General features: G+C 41.8%; 1 protein-coding gene across 22 annotated transcripts in view; it reads right to left on the bottom strand.

Annotated features, from left to right (window-relative positions):
• Window positions 1-22,135, bottom strand: part of BBS4 (Bardet-Biedl syndrome 4) — a 142,194-nt gene that overhangs the window by 111,219 nt on the left and 8,840 nt on the right. For 10 of the 22 annotated variants that reach the window (XM_042851605.2, XM_065558568.1, XM_005280992.4 and 7 more), the window contains one exon: window positions 20,935-20,986. The exons of 1 other annotated variant lie outside the window; for it this stretch is intronic. Coding sequence is in view for 8 of the 21 variants with exons in the window: in XM_065558568.1 (XP_065414640.1) it covers window positions 20,935-20,986 (52 nt within the window). In the remaining 13 variants the exon portion in view is untranslated. 11 more of the 22 variants (XM_065558563.1, XM_065558566.1, XM_042851589.2 and 8 more) reach the window with 8 other exon arrangements.

The raw sequence follows: 22,135 nt of genomic DNA, 5'->3' as shown, positions 1-22,135 counted from the left end.
CTGGGGTTAATAAAACTTGTCATATACAATTTTGATGCTGGTAAGAAAGCCATAATTCAGAGCTGTGATCTCACTATCATATATTAATAGCTTCACTTTACACAGAAAACTGGAATGAAACTAAATAATAATAATAAAAACCAGTTTTAAACAAAAAGCAAACATTCCTGACTCTACACCTCCCCCTAGTGGAAAATAAGCCAAAGTTAAATACAAGGGCTTTCTGTTACTGTAAAATTGTATCTTCAGACTCCTTCAGTAAGCTAAAGGGGAAAATTGCAAATTTGGAGAATTTCTATTGTTAGGCTACTTTGCATAACTAACAAGATATTAGCCTAAAGTTAAATAGTCTGTGTCTCATTTAAGACAATTACAACTCTGATTTACTCCAAGTAAAAATGTTTTTATTTGTAATTTGCAAATAGCTTCGTTAATTATTTTAAAAGGAACATTTTGGCAATAAATACTGCTTATATTTCACCCATTAAAGGTGAATAGGGAGGATCTGAAAATAAATAACCTTTGGCTACCTAGGCCTTCATCGTTGCCACAGCCATTTGGAAATTCACAATATTAGAACTCAGTGAAAATAGAACCACTGGAGTTACTGAAGAATCTCCACTAGTTGTTAGCAGCACAGGTCTGGACAAGCTCTGATATTCAGCAAAAGGCAATGGCACACATGCACTTCCCTGCTTATTACAATACAAAATACTGTTTCAGATCCAAAAACATTAAGATGGGTGAAACTAAATTACAAATAATATGCATCTTAAAATAAAAAAATCTGAAAATTATTTGCTCTTTTACTTTCCTGCCAGAACCTGAGCTCATAATTCTCTGTTTCCCTGCATGAACCAATGAGATCAACAACAAAAACTGCAGTGCAGGGAGCTGCATTTGTAACACAGAAACATGAACTTGAGTCTTACCAGTAAGAAAAACAAGAATCTAAAACAAACATTGGTATTTTTGTTAAATGTCAAGTTAATCTGGAAGGAGAACTATCTTTACCATGACAGTTAGCTCCCACCATTCTTGAGGGTCCTCTAAGTCCTGAGCTCAGCCTTGAAAACTTCTCCTATTTAAAGCATTCTATGCTCAGATCCTGTCTCATGCTCACCATCTTGCTAGCCAAGAAATGGGTGGAGCTCCCGTTGGGCTTCCCTTTTGGTTAATGGTGCTCCTAAATTGGACAGAGAAGAGGGGTCACTGCTGAGTATTCAGTTTCTATTTATTTCATTAAGAATAAACACAAGGTGATAGTACTTTTAATGTAACTAGGCATCAGAGTATATCTTGCTTATGTCTTTTCTTTATTAATTATTTCCTTATGCTATGGCTACACTACAGTTTAAGTCGACATAAGTTATGTTGTTCAGGGGTCTGAACTAGCCACCCCTTGAGCAACATAATTTATACCGATTTAAGCAACAGTGTGAACAGTGCTAAGTCAGTGGGAGAGCTTCTCCCACTGACATAACTACCACTGCTCGTGGGGGCTGGAGTACCTTAAAAGAGAGCGGCTACACAGAGAGCTTACAGTGGTGCAGCCATACACTCTAGTGTAGCCATAGCCTTAGACAGTGATAGTACCTATACTATGCTACATGTTTTCTGAGACATAAAAAGACAGTACCTATCCCAAAGAGCTTAGACTCTTAAAAACAAAATAACTGGACAAAGGTGGAGGGAAGGAGATGAAATATGCATGTAGAATGGACAGGAGGTGGTTGGATGCTGTGTATTTGTAGCCATGTTGGTCCCAGGATATTAGAGAGACAGACTTTTGAGCTACACAGAGCTCTTCTTCAGGTCTGGGAAAAGAACTTGCAGTGTCACAGCAAAATGCAAGGTGGAACAGATTGTGTAGCTGGCACATAGTGTAAGGAACCATAGAATGGCCTGTTAACACCTCTGCAATGGTCACATCATTATTTTTGTATTTACTTGCATAAATTACCCCAATTGCCCTCCAACACATCAATTATTAGCTGGCTCATTTATTGTAGGTTTCCCAGCAGAAAAGGGTCTTGAGGAGGGTTTTGAATTATCAGAGAGTAAGTGGCCCGGTGCATTAACTCAGACAGAGTATTCCAAGCATGTGGGTAGAGTACAAGAGACAGAAGGTGGCTATGGGAGAAATGGATGAATGGGGCAACAAGGTCAGCATCACTGGCAAAGTGGAGGTCTGAATAGAGATACCAAAAAAAGAAAAGACAAGGTCAGGTAAGCAAGGAGGGGTGCAGTTACACTGGGTACTGACAGTAAGAACAAGAAGCTTGATGTGGTGGTGACAAAGTTAGAAGAGATAGTTTAAGAGTCTGTTGACTTTGCCAGAGCACTGAGCAAGGAGGATGATCTTGGTAGCTGTGGTTTGAATGGAATGAAGTGGGGACTAACTGGGTGTTAGGGAGACCAGAGAGGAGGAGGTTGCAGTTATCCATATGGAAGGTTTAATAAGGCTTAGAAGAAAACTTTGACTGTCTGAACAGAGAGGAAAAGTCAGATATTAGAGATGCTGTGAAGCAAAAATGGCAGGATTTAGACACAGTCTGGATGTGAGGGAGGGAGCAGTCAAACATGGCTTTCAGTTTGTGGGATTCAGTGACAGCGGATGGTGGTGTTGTGATCAGTAGTGTTAGAGAAAGAGGAATGGGGAGAGATTTAGAGGAAAAAATAAAGAGTTCAGTATGGTCATGTGTGACGGGTTCGGTCACAGGGACCTCCTTGGGACTGTCACCTGATGTGCTGAATTTACCTCTGAGACCATTTTCCCTGCCAGCTTGGGACTCCAGAACCCTGCCTTGTTGAGCCAGACATGCTAGCCTGCTGCAACACAGACCCAGGTCTGGACCATGCCCCCAAAGCTTCAGACTTTAACCAAAAACTGCTCAGTAGGTCACCTATCTCCAGCACCCAGACACCCAGTTCCTAATGGGATCTTAACTCCAAATAAATCCGTTTAATACCCGGGGGAGCAAACAGCTATGCATATTTCTCTATCAGTGTTATAGAGGGTGGACAATTTATGAGTTTACCCTGTATAAGCTTTATACAGAGTAAACTCATAAACATTATATTTGCACTCATTAGCATATTTCCATAAAACATATGGAATGCAACGTCACGCTATGTTTAGTTTAAGTTGTTGATGTGACATTCATGAGGAGATGTTGGAGAAATAAGATGAGATCCAGGTCAAAGGAGCAGAGAGGTCAAGAATGAGGATAGAGAAGAGGCCCTGTGATGTGGCCAGGAAGAAGTTAAGAAATTTAGGTGAGAGAAGTTTCAACGGAGTAGAAAGGGTGATAGGCAGATTGGAGAGAATCCAGGATGGAGGTGGAGAAAGGAACTTGAGTCAACAGTTAGCATGTTTGATGACCCATTGATTATGAGAGACAATGCGAGAAAAAGTATAGTGTTTTTTGACAAAGAAAATAGGAAAGTGAAAGAAGAGAGGACAAATCTGTAGGGAATAAAATCTGCATGGTCTGTAAATCACAGGTAGGGAGATGGAATTGGACAGCTAAGCACTCTCCCAAGAAGCCGCATATTCCTTTTCAGGATTATTTTTGCAATACTGATTCCAAAACTCATTAGCCATAAAATCCTCCTTGAAGAGTGGTTTGAAATGGACATCATCATATGGAACCACACCAGCAAGGGGAGACATCCTGCCTGTTCAAAGCTGGCAGTCTTCACTACCACCTTACAGCGAGACACTTACTGTGAAAAGAGTAGCTTTGTGCGATAACGGAAGCAACATAGACTGTGCAATGAGACCAGGATTAAGGTCTAAGTGGTGCAGTTTTTGACATTAATATCAATAGATGATTACCATGTAAACCCCACAGCCCATGAAGCAGAATATATCCCTCTTAAAAGAAACACTTATAACCCTGAATGGATATTACTATTGTAATGTGCATAACTGGCTTATTATTTATAGTAGCAGGAGTACTGGATTTGATCAGTGTTGCAGAAGTTTCCAGTCTAGTTCTCCATTCCCTTTCGGAAAGATGCATCCATCCTTTGGCCTGAATTCTTCAGTGCCTGGTCTCTGCTGAAAGGTCTCTTTTGTGTGGTGGACCGAGCTAAAGCCATTAAGCCATTTTCCAGTTATGATAAAAGAAATATTGAAGAAAATACTGAGATGGAAGAGGTGTGGTAATTCAATAACGACTTCTTTGAAACTTCACATCTGATATGTAAACAATCCCCAGTAAACTATACTTGCTTTGCTAAATGTAAAAAAAAGAATGTGCAACAGTCAGGTCTGGCAGCAATGCCTATAGTTTAAGGTGTCTCAGGGCAGGTCTTCACTACGGGGGGGGGGGGGGGGGGGGGGGGTCGATTTAAGATACGCAAATTCAGCTACGCGAATAGCTGAATTTGCGTATAGCGTAGCTGAATTCGACGTATCGCAGCCGACTTACCCCGCTGTAGGGACGGTGGCAAAATCAACCTCTGCGGCTTCCCGTCCACGGCGCTTACTCCCACCTCCGCTGGTGGAGTAAGAGCGTTGATTCGGGGATCGATTGTGGCGTCCCGATGGGACGCGATAAATCGATCTCCAAGAGGTCGATTTCTACCCGCCGATTCAGGCGGGTAGTGTAGACCTAGCCTAACACTTTCCGTTATAAAAACCGGTTTTCAGTTGTTTATCACTGTGCCAAATTTTAAGCATTCCAGCTAAAATGTTCCATGTCACATGTCTGTCTCAGGCTGAACTTTTGCCTATGCAAACTTTTTTCCTTCCCCTTGTATGTATGCATTATGATACAGTCTTTAATTGCATGATTACATACTTCCTCCCCATGCTCTCTTCCCCACACAGGACATTTGCCCCATTCAGCGCACAAGATAGATGGGGCTCAGGCAAATGAATCAGGACTGTGCAGTGAATAAAGCTGTTTACAGGACCCCTGCCTCATCGGTTGCAGAAATTGGAAGGCATACACTGAATGATGCAGGCAATTGCAGGAAGAGAAAGGGTGGTTTCTTTTAAGACAGTCCAGTGCTACCCTAGAGAACTGGATACTATCCCTGACTCTGCCCCAGAATTGTTATATGCTGCTGGGCAAGGGAGCTCTGCTGTGAACATATAAAGCGCTATAAAAATACTAAGTTCTCTGAAAAATAAGACCGTAGGCATCTTAAGTTGAGCACCCAAATTAGAGGACACTTGACAATTTTGCCATTCATCTCTCTGTACCACAAAACTCCCTTGTAAACTGAAAATAACACCACTCTACCTAACAGGGGTGTTGTGAAGATAAATTCTTTAATGTTTGTAAAGCTCTCAGACACCTCAGTGATGAGCTCCATAGAAAAGCCCATGAGGAAATTAATAATTTTGAAATCAACAAAGAATTTGGATAGTATAAGGTAAATAAGACTTAGGCCACACACTGAATGGTGAGGATAAAATATTGAATAATTACCCATTCAGGGAGCACCTTTGTTTCTGTGCACTGATTGAGGTTGGGGACATGGCCAAAAAACTGAATATGTGCATGTCATTGAAGACTGTAGCATAATGCATACATACAAGAGTGGTGAACTACGGTTGCAGTGCAATCTTAATTCTGGCATTTCCTAACTTCTGAGTTGCAAAGTTAATGTTCTCTCAACATAGGGTTATTTGTTTAGCTTTGTACGTAATTAAAATAAAGTTGTGAATGTTTGAAAATGCAGGCTTGAGAATGCAGATTTGGAAATATTGTTTACTTTTAAATGGTGCACATAAAGGTAGATGTAAAGCTGGTAGGGTTTGTAAATTACACAAGAGAATTTGCTTGGGATTAAGGATTTTTCAAGGAGATTGAAAGCCTGGGAGACTAAGGCTCTTTCTTTGTGCCACCTCGCTTTTCTCATTTTGATAACAAAAAAACAAATAAAACAAAACAACCTAGGAAATTGCATAAATAAATAAAACCTTTTATGAATTCAGCAATGGCAAAGTTGCACACTCAATTAAAAGCCAGGAAATCATCCTTAACTCTGCCACCTGCTGCTTATATATTACCATACACTCTTTGATTACATGATAAGATGTTATCTGAAATTCAATGTTTATCTAAAGTTGTAAAAGTAGGAAGCCTCAATCATTATCTAAATATACCTCATAACAGACCTGCGATGTAGATACGGATCTTCATTTTTACAAGTTGGGAAACTGAAGCAGAGTGGCTAAGTGAGTTGCCAACAGCTGCAGAATCAGGATTACAACTCTGAACTTCCTGATTTCCAGTCCTGTGCTGAAATCACTAGGCAACACCAACCTCAGCAGAAAAAAAAAAAAGATGTTGTATTATTTGAGAAATAGTGCTTGATCACGTAATTACAGATTTTAATGTACTGGCACAAGAGCGCAGAGGTGTTCTAGCACATTGAACCTTCACTTTGACATTCCCTGACTTTTGAGTGATTTATGTTACAACCATGACTTTTTGTGCATTTAAATCTATGATAAAATCTACAGATTTACTGTAGTCAGGAAAATGCAATGAAAATACTCTTGATAAGAAATATTCTACCAGGGGAAAAAAAACTAATTAAAATCTCTATTCCACACTGTAACATTTACATCAGATGTGGAATCAAAGTGCACAATTTCAATAAGAAGGTTAAAAGCATATTTCATATATATTATACATGAAGCATTTACTCATATTTTAAATTATTTCCCCCTCCAGGATTATTAGGTCCAGATGGGCCAAAATCTTATTTCAGTTTGTAACTCACAAAAAATTGGATAATAATTTGGATGATGACAATAGTGAGCTCTTATAGAGCACTTTTCATCACCAGATATCAAAGTGCATTTCAAAAGGTCAGTATCGTTATCCCCATTTTACTGATTAGGAAACTGAGGCACCGAGCAGTAACGTGCTTTACCCAGCAGGCCAGTGGCAGAACCAGGAATAGAACCCAGGTCTCCTGAGTTCCCCTATTCCTTATACCAAGATACTGTGTTTTGCAGTGGCATTTCTTTCTGATATTTCTTCTAATAAGTTCTTTTCTATTTAGCACACTTTAAAAGCATTAATTAATTTAATTCAGGGTGGTGCTTTTAATCTGGATTTTTCAGGCAGAGTTTCGCTCTCAGAACTTCAAAGGCAGCTTTGAATTTGACTCAAAGAACGGATTTATATTAATTTGAAAGTATTAGGAGTTCAGAAATGACCAGTTCTGCAATGCACAAAGTCAACTTATCAGGGTACTAAACCATTAGTGATATTCAGTGCGTTTGATCCTTTAGCATGTTTCCAGGAGCAGGAGAGATTCCCATCTGTTGATCTGCCAGCGTGGGGAGTACCTGGAGAGAAAGTCAGAGGCATCCCATGGACAGATCATAAACTTCAGACATGTGTCAATTTCTGCAAAAGCTAAAGCTATTTTATTAACTAAAAGCTGAGAGACAAAGTGTGTATTTTGAGTTGCATTACTTATCCGTAAGTGTACTTCCCTAGCTATCATTAAGGGGCAATACTAGAGAAGATTGGGCTTGTGCTGTTGCTTGTCAAATCTGCAAGTATGGTTTCTAAAAATATACATTTTTAATCACTAACTATTTCCTCCACTTCAAAGACCAGCTCTATGCCGGTCCAAAAAATAATGGACTATCAATATTGCTGTGTGTTAAATGCTGACACAGACAATTTAGCTGGACAAAAACAACATAATTTGCTTGAGAAGATTTCAACACCCGAGTCTCAAAAGGAAACTATATTCTGACATGTTAGAATTAGCTGTGAAAACTTTATAGAGGTCATCCACATGTGAATCATATCTCTGCATGCTGAATAAGTAACAGTTTTAAGCTATACATAGGGACAGTTACAGTACCAATTAGTGTATAAGTAGATTTAAACTACAGTTTTAAGACATTTTTACATTACATGCTTCCTATATTCCCATTAAATTTATCTGCAACAGCTAGTTCCTACTATGCTGGATCCTAGTGTGTTTATCTCTGATAAACCTGATTCATCAATTGTTTTAAACATAGTGCAGTAACTTGCTTTGTCTCTGTCATAACTATAAAGGGAAGGGTAACAGCCCTCCTGTGTACCATACTATAATCCCTCCTGGCCAGAGACACCAAAATCCTTTTACCTGTAAAGGGTTAAGAAGCTCAGGTAACCTGGCTGACACCTGACCCAAAGGACCAATAAAGGGACAAAATACTTTCAAATCTTGGTGGGGGGAAGGCTTTTGCTTGTGCTCTTTGTTTTGGGGAGAGTTCACTCTTGGGACTGAGAGGGACCAGACATCAATCCAGGCTCTCCAAATCTTTCTGAACAAGTCTCTCATATTTCAAACTTGTAAGTAAACAGCCAGGCAAGGCATGTTAGTTTTATCTTTGTTTTCTCAACTTGTAAATGTACCTTTTGCTAGGGTGTTTACCTCTGTTTGCTGTAACTTTGAACCTAAGGCTAGAGGGGGGGTCCTCTGGGCTCTTTAAGTTTGATTACCCTGTAAAGTTATTTTCCATCCTGATTTTACAGAGATGATTTTTACCTTTTTCTTTAATTAAAAGCCTTCTTTTTAAGAACCTGATTGATTTTTCCTTGTTTTTAGATCCAAGGGGGTTGGATCTTGATCCACCATGAGTTGGTGGGAGAAAGGAGGGGGGATGGTTAATTTCTCCTTGTTTTAAGATCCAGGGGGTTTGGATATGTATTCACCAGGGAATTGGTGAAGAGTCTCTCAAAGCTACCCAGGGAAGGGAATTAGCACATTGGGAGTGGTGGCAGCGGACCAGATCTAAGCTGGTAGTTAAGCTTAGAAGTTTTCATGCAGGCCCCCACATCTGTACCCTAAAGTTCAGAGTGGGGAAGGAGCCTTGACAGTCTCAGCGATGGAGAATACATTAAGACAGAACGAACTTCAGTTCCAGCACTAGTGGCTCAATGAGGTATTTTGATTAGCTGCCTTGTAAGCTGTATAGAACAGAAGCAAATTCGCAGGACCTGAAATATCCAGACACCATTTATTCTAAAGAAACAAACCAATACCCAAGGCATATAAATAAAATTAGGCCCCAATTCAGAGCAAAGCCATTCAGCAAAGTTTAGCCTATGCTTAGTGTTTTGCTGAATTGGGGACTTACTGAATGTCCAGGTCCCTACATGTGATGTTTGGAAACATCATAATGGTAGTTAAGGATGCTAAGTAAAATCCAGGAGTTACCAATTTCCTCAATTTAAAGGGTTAATATAGTTATTTCTCTCTCTACATTTTTGGGTGCTGGATTTTTTTTTTATTGGAGTCCTTGTGAAAAAAGGGATGCTGAGAGAGCCCTAAATTGTGATTCCCTGCTGTGATGAGCATGGTATAAATGCCTAGCTAGCTAGATTTTATTGCATCGTATCAGATTGAAACTACCCTACATTGCTATGCCCATGCAACCTGCCTCCACCCTGCAACACCATATGCTACTCCTTTAGCAGCAATTGTACAAGACTTAGTTCTAGATGATAATACTTAGTACATTATATAGCATCCTTAATCTACAGTATCAAAGTGCTTTGCTAGCATTAGTGAAACCCCGCCTCATTTTTGTGTGGTAACTAAATATTAGACCCATTCTGTAGATGGGGAAAATGAGAGGTGAAGTGATTTGCCCAAGGACACAGGAAATCAGAAGCAGAATTAGGAACAGAACCAAATCTCCTGTTCTAACCACTAGACAACACTTCCATAAAATAATAGAAGGGCTAGGAATTGGGGGAACACTTCAGCTTTTATATCCACTGCTTCATTGAAATTCATAAGAGAAGATCGTCACTTAGAAAATGATCTACAGGAGTCCATTTTGAGTAAGCACAGCTCAAGGAGAGTATCTATCAAACAACCTGCTTCTTCATAATCCAACAGAAGTATATGCTCAATATTCACTAACATTACTGGATGTATACTCTATCTACTGCATTCAGAAACAAATTCAGGTTCCCATTTAAAGCTTTTCTACCCTACCGTAAAATGCTATTGATATATATGAACCAAAGCCTGGGTCAAACATTGTTGTATGACTCAAAATGTATTTAAAGTTAGTCCACAAACCTATCAGCAGTGACTAGACTAACAGGAGAGGCCAAACTTCATTTTCTAAATAACCTTTTCCATGACAAAAGGAAATAAATTGGAGTTATGTTCCGTAAGACCAACAATACACACTGGGAAAAGTGCCTTCTCCTATATAGTATTATCAGTTACTGTAAAATTATTTGATTGGAGTGCTTGAGGAAAGGAAATTGGAAAGATGGAAGCCAGTCAATTTCAATTCAAAACCAGTAAAGCATTTCAGAAAATATCTGATTAATTTAAAATGCAGTAGGGAGATTAAAATCCCCTCTCAGCAGGCTGATATTATCTCCATCCTGATTCGAGGAGCAGAGCTCCCTGTATTCTATCACCATTTGCTTGGGAAAAATAAATAACACAGAGAGTTATAGATCTTGATGTGGCAACAAAGGGAATTGATTTTCAGAGCAACTCTCCCCATGGGGAATAAAGGACAAAATAATGAATGGTTTTAACTACTAAACATGTCAGTTCCTGAATAATGGTTGCCACAGAACACTGCTCTGAGGTGTTCACTTCCCACCAGTCTCTTTAAGGTCAGATTTAGAGATTTCTAACCTGATTTCTGCATCACCCCCACAACCTGTCCCAGACCATTTATTTATACACTCACACAATGATCTCATCATTTCCTTTTTAGATTGAACTGTCTGTAAAAGGGACACCCTTTAATCTCAACCTTCAAATCTTCCGCTGTCGAAGAGCCATGTGACAGGTTAGCCTTGACAGGCAGATAATTCAAACCACAATTCTTTCAGCCCAGGGTAAATCTTTTGTTAAAGGAACCTAAAAGCAGGTTGGAAGATGTTGGTTTCAAGTTTCTTACTGCTCCTGTCTTGTAGCACAAGTTTGCAAAGACAGGAGCAAACTTTCAGCTTTGCATCAAAATGAGGAAGCCATTGCAAAAACACCAGGAGGAAGTCTCTGGATTCTAAAGATCTGTAGTAACAGTATTCCGTGGAGCCTTATCTAGGACAGTAGTTTTCAAACTGCGGGTCGCAACCCAGTACTGGGTTGTGGAACATAAGGCACTGGGTCACGGCAGCTCTGGCCATCACCACCGACTGGGCTGTTAAAAGTCCCATCGTCAGTGCTGCCTGGCTAAGGCAGGCTAGTCCCTACCTGTTCCAACATCGTGCTGTGCCCGGAAGCGGCCAGCAGCAGATCTGGCTCCTAGGCAGGGGGCCACGGGGCTCCGTACAATGCCCCTGCCCCAAGCACCGGCTCCGCACTCCCATTAACTGGTCCCTAGCCAATGGGAGCAGGGGTAGGGGAGCAGTGTCTGCAGGCAAGAGCCGCACAGAGCCACTTGGGAACCTCCATCTAGAAGCCGGACATGCTGTTGGCCGCTTCCAGGGCGCAGCACAGTCTGCTGTGGCAGGACAGGCAGGAAGCCTGCCTTAGCACCGCTGCTGAGTGGGAGCCACCCAAGGTCAGCCCGTGCCCCAATCCCCTGCCCTGAGCCCCGCCCCAAACCCAGAGCCCCTTCCCACACCTCAAACCCCTCATTCCCAGCCCCACCCCAGAACCTGCATCCCCAGCCCAGAACCCTGACCCCCTCATGCACCCCAACCCCCTGCCCCAGCCTAGAGCCCCTTCCCACACCCTAAACCCCTCATTCCTGGCTGCAGCCCTCACCCCTGCACCTCAACCCTCTGCCCCAGCCCATAGCCCCTCCCATACCCCCAGCTTCATTGGGTCACGGGCATCAATAATTTTCCTCAAGAGGATCGCCAGAAAAAAAGTTTGAAAACCACTGATCTAGGACCAGGTCACTTGCACACTGTATGTAGAAATAGCTAATTTATAACCAGCTTTTAAATTGTATCACAAATATGATCCACAGTCAGGAAAGAAGGTTTAATAGTCTTCTACCCAGCACAAAGAAAAGCAATCTTATGATCTCAGCTCAGCATAATAAATAATAATATTACTTAGCTCTTATGTTGAACTTTTCATAAGTAGATCTCAAAGGGGAGATCCCCTTTTTACAGATGGGGAAACTGAGGCACAGAAGGGAAAGGACTCACCAAAGGTGCCATAGCCGGACAGTGGCAGAGTTGGGAATAGAACCCAGGTTTCCTGAGTCAAAGTTGAGTGCTCTGCCCATCAGGAAACACTGCTTTTAAAAGGCATTGATAGTCAGACTGCATATATTGGTATATAAAAGTCTACTCAGAGAAGACATTATTTCAGTTCTTCCTTTGTGGATCTTTAGTCCCAAATGGATGCAGCCAGCAACCATTACTGTGCAGGCAAAGGAGAGGGGATTGTGCTCTGAAACCCACTCCCTGCCTCTGCTCTTTTGGAGAAGCAGATTTGCTCAGCCAAGTTCCGCTCAGATACTAGTGCCTCATTAAAAAAAGTGCAATGTTTCCTACAGTGCCTTTCCCTGAAACTTTCCAAGAACTGCACCAAAGACTGGGAAGGACAGATGTCTACAAAGTGGAGAAAGTTCAGAGGAGAGCAACAAAAATGATTAAAGGTCTAGCAAACATGACAAAAAAGGAAAGATTGAAAAAATCGGGTGTGTTTAGTCTGAAGAAGAGAAGAACAAGAGGAGCATGATAACAGTTTTGAAGTATGTAAAAGGTTGTTATAAAGAGGAGGGTGATACATTTTTCTCCTTACCACTGAGGACAGGACAAGAAGTAATGGGCTTAAATTCCAGCAAGGGAGATTTAGGTTAGACATTAAGAAAAACTTCCTGACTATAAGGGTAGTTAAGCACTAGAACAAATTACCTAGGGAGGTTGTGGAATCTCTGTCACTTAAGGTTTTTAAGAACAGATTTGACAAACACTAATACTTAGGGTTGGTCTACACTAAAGCCATAAGTCGACGTAACTTAGATCAGTGGCTCTCAAACTTTTTTTACTGGTGACCCCTTTCACACAGCAAACCTCTGAGTGCGACCCCCCTTATAAATTAAAATCACTTTTTATATATTTAACACCATTATAATGCTGGAGGCAAAGTGGGGTTCGGGGTAGAGGTTGACAGCTCGCGACCCCCCATGTAACAACCTCATGACCCCCTGAAGGGTCCTGACCCCCAGTTTGAGAACCCCTGACTTAGATCAACTTACCCTGGTGTCTACACCGCACTATGTTGATGGGAAATGCTCTCCCGATGACTTAACTTCTGCCTCTCAGGGAGGTGGAGTACAGATGTCGACTGGAGAGTGCTCTGCCATCGACAGGGTGTCTTCACCAGACCCGCTAAATCGACACCACTGCATCAATCACAGCAGTGCAGATTTAGCCATAAGTATAGACAAGCCCTCAGTCTTGTCTCAGTGCAGGGGACTGGACTAGATGACTTGAATGAGAATACCTACTACAGTAGGGCTAGCTTAGGGCAACAGAGTAGAAAGTAAGTTCACGCCTCATGCTTGCAAAATACTTTCCCCATAAGACAAAAGAATTCACGTTCATTGAGGTAACGTGCCCAGGATGCAACATCTCAGCTACCACCACGTGATAAATCTAGTTACATGATTACCATATCTGATCAACCGAGAGAAAACTTCCTGACACGCACTGTACTACTGTAAAGCCCAGAGGCACTAAACCAAAATCAGGGCCCCAGTGTACCAAGTGCTGAACAAACAGCTGACATTCCAAGGCCCTGATCCTGCAAGCATCTGTCTGCAGGCGGATACCAGTGCCCTACTGAAGTCAGTGAGGCTCCATGTGAGCACAGAAGTTCACTCAGTTAGAGCAGCTTGTGGGGCTGGGTCTGCAATTAACAAACTAACTGGTCTCCATCAATTTGTAGCTCTGCTTGTACTGATGTTGATTTGATTGTATTTTATTTATTTAAAATAAAATACATATCTAAAACAAGGGAAACTGCTACAAGATAATGTTACCTTTTCAGGCTTGAGTATCTTGACAGTGCTCCTTTAAAACAAGCGCAAACACACCTCTTTATAGAGCAAAGCTTATGCAGATGTCTCTTAGCCCCCTAATTTAAATCATCAACTCTTCAGCTGAATTAGAATAAGCTTCTTGGTTAATGCAGGAGCCTCATCAAGAGACTCTAGTAAAGTACTAGAATGAATCACTGAAAAGGAATATTACTCTGCTCACCCTCCCCAAATCCTCTCTGTAAAAGTACACACCATACGCCACTCTCCCTTCCCATCCTTACCATCACACACACACACACAAACAATACACACTGTTATGTCACTTCCCATTACAAATCTTGCTCTTGCCCTCATTTTCCAGAGATTAACAAACAGGCTGATCAAATAAGCTTTTGCTCACTGCACTAAAAGCAATGGAGGCAAACAGTATCTGGCAAAATGGAGCCTTCCAAAGCTTCCCCCTCAAACACTACCTGAGCCATGCCAGGTATTGCAGAGAGGATGCCCACCTTTAGTGCAAGGGACACTGCCATGATATAAAAAAAGAGGCACAGGCCTGACTCTCCTCTCCCAGCAGCATACATTCTGTATAACTGCTGAAGTCAGAGTTACACTGGTGTGGAAAGGAGAATCAGGCCTATAAACGAGAGGAGAATGTTCCTGTTTCTTGTTAGTTATCACTTAGGGCTGGTCTACACTGGGGTGGGGTGGACGGGAAATCGATCTAAGATACGCAACTTCAGCTACGTGAATAGCGTAGCTGAAGTTGAAATATCTTAGATCGATTTACCTTGGGTCCTCATGGCGCGGGATCGACGGCCGCGGCTCCCCCATCGACTCCGCTACCGCCGCTCGCTCCAGTGGAGTTCCTCAGTCGACGGGGAGTGCATTCAGGGATCGATATATCGCATCTTGACGAGACGCGATATATCGATCCCCTATAAATCGATCGCTACCCGCCGATACGGCGGGTAGTCTGGACGTACCCTTAGCCAAGCTACACATATGTTGCTCTCGAGTCTTTCCTCCCAAATCCATTGATTCAGCCCTCTAATCAGAGATGAGCAACAAAAGTAAATTTCCCCTCATTTTTCAAGATCTTCCTAACAATGTGGTACCCAGAACTGAACACAATGTTTCAGGCAGGGTGGATAAAAATCAATGATTTAAAAAAAAAAAAAAAAAAAAAAAAAAACAGATTTTTTTTATTTAAATCGGATTTTTTTGATAAAATGCTTTTTGAGGGAAAAACCTATCTACAGATAGTTTTAATTAAGATATCTTTGAGCTATAATGTATCTCATCATGGAATAGGAATTATAAATTCTACTTCTATAGTATGAGACAATATATTCATGTAATGTTTAAAAAAAGTTTTGTAAATTAGTTCCAATAATTCATGGATTAAGGACCCAATCTTATGGGGTTCCAAGGGCTTCTGTATAGATTATATAGGTTAATTTTTCTATCTACCCAATGGGACTCAGCGATCAGTCTAGAAGATACCATCAGAGATGCTTAGTTTTGCAGTTCTCAAACTGTGGATTTGTGTCTCTAGAGATAATATGCTTGTTAACAGCAACAATGTTTTAAAATAAATAAATAATATATAGAGGTGAGAAATAACAAACCTCAATCCTATTGTCCCTCTGCAAATTTGTGTACACAAAGTCAATCCCTTACCTCTCTCTAAAAGTGCAAAGTTTCAAAAAGTTAATGAATAGAAGACTGTTGGGGGCGGAATAGATCTGGACAAGGAGAAGAAGTCTGGAGATAAATGTGAGAAGGGAGGGACAGACAATAGAAACAAAAGTGAAAATATTTGAGCAGCATATTCCAGAAGTCTTGAGGTCTTTCTGAGTGTAGCCTTCATTGATTTGAGATCTACCATACCATTCTCTCACTAGAAGGGAAAACCTATAATGGCAGCAGGACGTGAAAGGGACCCAGTTTGGAAATATTTTAATGAAGTTAAATAGACAGGCATGCATGCACAATGCAAACAGTGCAACAAAGAAATGCAAGGCCTCGTTGCCCGAATTAAACATCATGAGACGCGTTCCTTCTCAGGAGGAAGCTGCGTTGAAGATGATGAAAGGAGCATGTCTGAACATGCAGGATCTTCAGGTTGGTAAACTTTTTTATTTCATACTTCTTTCTTAAGCACTGCCTCTCTTCCTTCTAGACCATTCTTGACTTCGCATGTTTGAGCAAAAAATATAGTAGTTACTCTATGGTACTACCATTTTAGATACAGTTGTGATAAAAAATAAATAGCTGAAATAGGCAGATCTTCCTTTTACAATTTCACTTTAAAGTAGTACTCAGTGTCAGTGAATGCAATGAGTAATATGGTCATAATAACAAAAAAAATGCATTGGCTTATTTTGTTTAGGAGAATCCATCCTCAACATAAAGGATTCTGAGGACTATACACCTTCAAGATCACCTTCATTTTCTATAGTTTCATAGTTATCTGCCAATGATAGTGTTTCAGTCACATCATGTATGTCACATAGCCACAGTATATCACCTGTATCAAAAAGAAAAAAAATCTCCATCACCAGAAGCAACCATAGATAAGTTTGTGATGAGAACCAGCAGATTACAAAAAGAGGTAATTGATGAAAAAATTGCCCAGTTTGTTTATGCAACAGACTCTCCTTTCCGTAGGATTGAGAACCCACACTTCATTAACACGGTTCAGTCATTAAGACCAGGATACAGTCCACCCAACAGAGCAGATGTTGCAGGCAAATTGCTGGATAAAGTATATGAAAGAGAAATTGAGCAGTGTGCAAAGGTGCAGAGGATGAAGTTGTTACCCTGAGTCTTGATGGGTGGAGCAATGTCCACAATGATCCTGTTGCATGTGCTTGTGTGACAACAGAAGAAGGGAATGTCTTCCTTACAGAAACAATTGATACATCAGGAAATGCACATACAGCAGAATACTTACAAGTAGCAGCAGTAGAAAAAGCTATAACAAACTGTGAAAAAAAATCAAATGTCTAGTATGCAGCTTGGTCACAGACAATGCTGCAAATGTATCCAAGATGAGAAGAAATTTAGAAAAAAGTGAAGAGAGTCCCAAGCTAATAACATACGGTTGCAGTGCTCATTTGATGCACCTCCTAGCCAAAGACTTCGGTGTTCCAGAAATAAAGGCTAATGTTGACTTTTAAAAATACTTCCGTAACAACCACTTTGCAGCAGCTACTCTGAAAAAAGTGGGAAGAACCAAGCTAACTCTCCCACAAGACGTGTGATGGAACTCAGTAGTGGACTGTTTTGAGCACTATATCAAGAATGGCCTAAACTGATGACAAGTATCAAGGGGGTAGCCGTGTTAGTCTGGATCTGTAAAAGCAGCAAAGTATCTTGTGGCACCTTATAGATTAACAGATGTATTGGAGCATGAGCTTTCGTGGGTGAATACCCACTTTGTCGGCATGCATCTGTTGTATTGGAGATAGTTCACCTACCGATGGCTTCATAAATATCTGCTTCAATTACCTTTGGTAAATGAAATAACCAAACAATCATTCATTTTCTGATATAGCTTTAAAACTAATCTGAAAAGTTTCCAAAATAAATCACTTTAAAAATGTATAGTGTGTACCTTCTAAAAATGAAACCTACATCTATCTCAGAGTTGTGAAGAATATGTATTAAGGTTATAACAACCAATAAGAATGCACTTCTGTGTAGAAATCCATGATTAAATCAAGTCTTCCTGGCTAGTGATTAAATCAAATTCACCCTGGTTTCAGGTGTGTTCTGACCAGAACCACATTGACTATCCACCTACCTGCTACCCAAACAATTTATTGTAAAGTCCTATCTGAGTATCTGGCTACTGTCACCCCTACGTCTCTTTCACTATCACTGCTCCAAGTGCTTCCCTCATTTGAATTTTCACTAAGCTTTCAGAAAAATCCTTAATTATTAAAAAGCTCATTTCCAATTCCACTTTAAGTTCATATAGCAGACTGAATGATGTTGGGTCTTCTGGGACTGAGAGATGGGCTCTCAGTTTGACACAGAGAGTAGTCTTCTAATATAGCAACAACAACAAAGTTCACAGAATTAGTATGGAGACTTTTCAAAATTTCGGAGAGGTTTTCCTAAAATATTATTAAATAGCACATGGTCAGGGGGTTACACAGAACAAAAATCCCACCTGCCATAATGGTGGTCCCATCAAGGAAGTCTTAGCTGCTGGAGCTCATGTTTCCCCAAACGATCAACGTAAATTCACACAAACAGATGCAAGACATCTGACTCTCAATTTAACAATTAAGCTAACAACTAAGCTAATGCATGCCATCTTCAACCACAACCCACCTCCACTGGTGTGTTAGGTTGATGACAACATTTTTGGGGGGATTGTTAAATTTACAAATTAATTATGCAGGAATGGATTAATAGATCTCAGCACTACAGGAAAGGGCCTTGAAGCAAAAGTTTGTCTTTTGACAAACTTCACATCAAATCTGTGGCCCTCTACAGTTGCTATTTTTAGAGCACTGTAAGTGTACACCGTGCTCTAGAAACAGAAAGACAATGTCCCCACCCCCATGTAATTCATACAAATATTACATAATGCACACACAAGACATTGCAAAACGACTCAGGCGTGGGAGCATCACGGGAGAGGAGATCAGAGTAGGAGGCTTCACAGAAAAGGATGGATGTGAAGGACCAGGAAAGGAACATAGCACACAGGAAGTGGGAGGATCAGCCTATCTAGGAAGACATGGGTCAGTCATTTCAGGATGATACAGCCATCATTTGCACCCCAGAACAGAAGGCTGTCAGGGGAAAGGCATTTTGGGGCTAAACTACTTTGACAGAGACCCTGCAGCTCTAACAGTCTCTCCCTCTCAGATCTACATGAAAACTGGTATCTGCTGTACAGAGGCTTGAACTCAATTTGCCATCTTAATGGCAGCAGGATAATGTGTCATAACTTTTGACTTCTAAAGGCTGTATGGAGGCTTGAACTCAATGCACAGGTCAGCAACCTTAAGATCTGGGTTCTGAAACCACAGAGTAGCAGCTTTGGGATATTGCCTCATATCCTGTTCCAGCGCTAGAATTCAGCTGACAGGACTCAACAGCCTTCTTTCATTTAGTTTGACCTCCCCCTCAGGAGAAACAAAGTGGTTTCTCTAAACTCCTGAGTTCAGCCATGGCAGAATTCCAATATAACAAATGAAGAGTTTTGCCTTTAGAAGTCAAAGGTTATAACACATTATCCTGCTGCCATTAAGATTGCAAATAAGTGCCCATTTAGTACTCATGTTGTATCTACACCCTTTAAATAGAGAGCCAAGGGAGAGGATGACAGTTAGCACTAAGGCTCTGCATCACAGGGCACTTAGAACTACAGCCTGGACTTCCCACAGAGAGGGAGGTAGAACGTATTCCAAACATCAATAGCTGTGTTGGAAGCAAAGCTGAGTGCTCCCTGAATTGTCTTAAATGAGTGATAGGCCCTGAAAAGGGATTAATGGCATTGTGGAGTTCAGTATTAATTCTCTCACCAATTTCCATAATAATTATTCCAAAATAATTATTATTTTACTTGCTCAGTTTGCAAGTAAAATAATAATAATCTATCTGGTAGCGCCACAAACCCTCAGGGATTTGAGAGACAAGCTGCATTTTTCCTCCCATTTCATATAGCATCACGATTAAGAGGCTCTGCAGGCCAAATGAGGCCTTCCTTTAAATCTGTGCAAACCACTTAAATACCACAACGAGTTTGAGGAGGGCAGTTACAAAAACATCACTTTACCTCCAAATCAAGGAAATTTTATATGAAAAAAATCAATTAAGCTTAATGAATCTGAAGTTCCACAATGGCTTCTTTAGGGTAAAGCATCACTTTAAAGAATCCAGGAATGTATAGAATAGATAATGAGCAAACCCATATCAATCAAGAGGGAAATGAAAATCAAACTGCAGAACAGCCCAGTAAGTATATATCTAATAAAATAAATGCTTTCTTAGAACATACACCGAGATGACCAAACTGTGGCTCGCGAGCCACATCTGGCTCTTTTACAATTAAAGTGCGGCTTGCAGTGTCCTCCACCCCCATTCTCCGCCTACCAGACTGGGAAAGGGAGGGGGGAGAGGCTGTGCATACTCAGGGCTTCTGCCCTGCTGCAGGGTGGTGGGGCTTGGACTTCTGCCAGAGACAACTGGTGCCTGCTGAGGCGAGGGGCCCACAATTTAAAGGTTTGCCCCCCCAGGGACACCCCCCTCTTACACTCAGCAGTTCTCCCTGCAACTCCCAGCTTTTTGCCACTGCCTCTCCCCATGACCGCAGCTTCCAGCTTGCTAGCTCCAGCAACTGCTGTGCAGGGAGGGAGCCCAGTCGCACCGTGTGACCAAGTGTGGCCAGCAAATCCTGGCAAAAATCGGGGGGGGGGGGGGGAGAAAGGGGCATGTGACCCCTCATGTCGCCTCTGGCTTCTGCCCAGCAGGGATGGGGGGTGTCTCAGGGCTTCAACCACAGGGGGCATGCCTGCCGGGGATCAGGACTTCAGCAGAAGCAGGGCTGAAGCCCTGAGCCCAGACAGGTGCCTCCCATGGGGCTGAATCCCCAAGATCCCCCTCCCTGCAGGGCAGAAACCCCTAGCCCCATCACCCTGCCACAAGGCTGAAGCCCCAAGCAACTGGCAGGCACGCCCCAGCTCTTGAACTTCGGAGGGTCAGGAAGTTTGGCCACCACTGCCATACAAACAAGTGATTAAAGACCAGATGGTGCAGTAAATGAGTATACTCGCTTTTCACCTCTGGAAACAAATGATTCATATACAGATTGGATCACAAGTGGGAATAAGTTTAGTAGTGGACATGTGTGCTCCTCAGACAGGTTTACACATCATAGAGCAATATTTTTATGTTCTCCTACCTAAGTAATACTATTGTAAGCACATCCTTAAACAAACCTTTTCTTGGGCGGGGTTTCTGAGGTTCTGTAGCTATTGGGAATGGTGAAGCCTGAAATGATAAAAAATAATAGTGTTAAAATGGCAAGGCTTCTTCAAGGAATTCCCCCACAAAATTCCCCAAAAGGACAGCTGGCAAATGTCAAAGAACAAAGCAAAAATAGCAGCATCTCTTCTAAACAGAAGCTACTGTACCAGCCAGATGCTAGTCATTTCTGTTGGAAGCTCAATCCAGATTTTTGCTATTTGTGTAGATTAAGAAAAATCTCTGATCTTAATAAGTACAAGTGTTTTTACTGCTAGCTAACATCAGTATAGTTAGAACACCTACATTTATTAGGGTTTGGGAAGTGAGAATTACATGGGCGTATTTTGCTTATTGAAAATGCAACCATATAAAAAGCTCCTTAAAATCAGAGGGAATGGCAGAAGTCCATTACACAAGAACAATAGCTGCCTACACAGCTAATTACAGCACTGTGGGTCTGAAGTGGTTCGGGGAAGGAGAATGGAAACTTCTCTGTAGTAATGAGTAGTCCCATGGGACTCGCTGGAACTACTCACATGAGCAAGGGTTTGCAGGATTTGGCCCTAAGGAAAGGAGTCCTAATATTAACTGTGAGAGGCATTTGATTAACAAGGTGTTTCAAAAGGCTCTCTGTGCTGTTCTGAAGACATCACTGGTAGGGTCTGATGCTGGAATAGGGTGGTCTAATTCTTGTACCGTAGCATACCACCTTTTCTGGATGAGGAAATGTAAGCTATGGAAACTACTCTGCTGTGATATGGTGGGGAGATCTATTAACCCCCTTTCTATTCTTGGCACTGGCAAACATAGGCGCCGACTCCGTGGGTGCTCCGGGGCTGGAGCACCCACAGGGAAAAATTAGTGGGTGCTCTGCACCCACCAGCAGCCAAGCTCCCTTCACCCCCCGCCCCACCTCCTCCTCCTCCTCCCCTGAGCACGCCGTGTCCCCGCTCCTTCACCTACCTCCCAGCGCTTCCCGCCCGGCCACCGCCAAACAGCTGTTTGGCAGCGCTTAGCATGCTCCGGGAGGGCAGGAGGAGTGGGAATGTGGCATGCTCAGGGGAGGAGGCGGGGCCAGGGCAGGGATTTGGGGAAGGAGTTGGAATATTGGCAGGGAGGGGGTGGAGTTGGGGCAGGGACTTTGGGGAAGGGGTTGGAATGGGGGCAGGGAAG

This window comes from Chrysemys picta, chromosome 10 (assembly GCF_011386835.1).
Source record: "Chrysemys picta bellii isolate R12L10 chromosome 10, ASM1138683v2, whole genome shotgun sequence".
Taxonomy (NCBI): Eukaryota; Metazoa; Chordata; order Testudines; family Emydidae; genus Chrysemys; species Chrysemys picta.
Note: the sequence above shows the minus strand (reverse complement) of the source record. Positions and strands in the feature narration are given on the sequence as shown.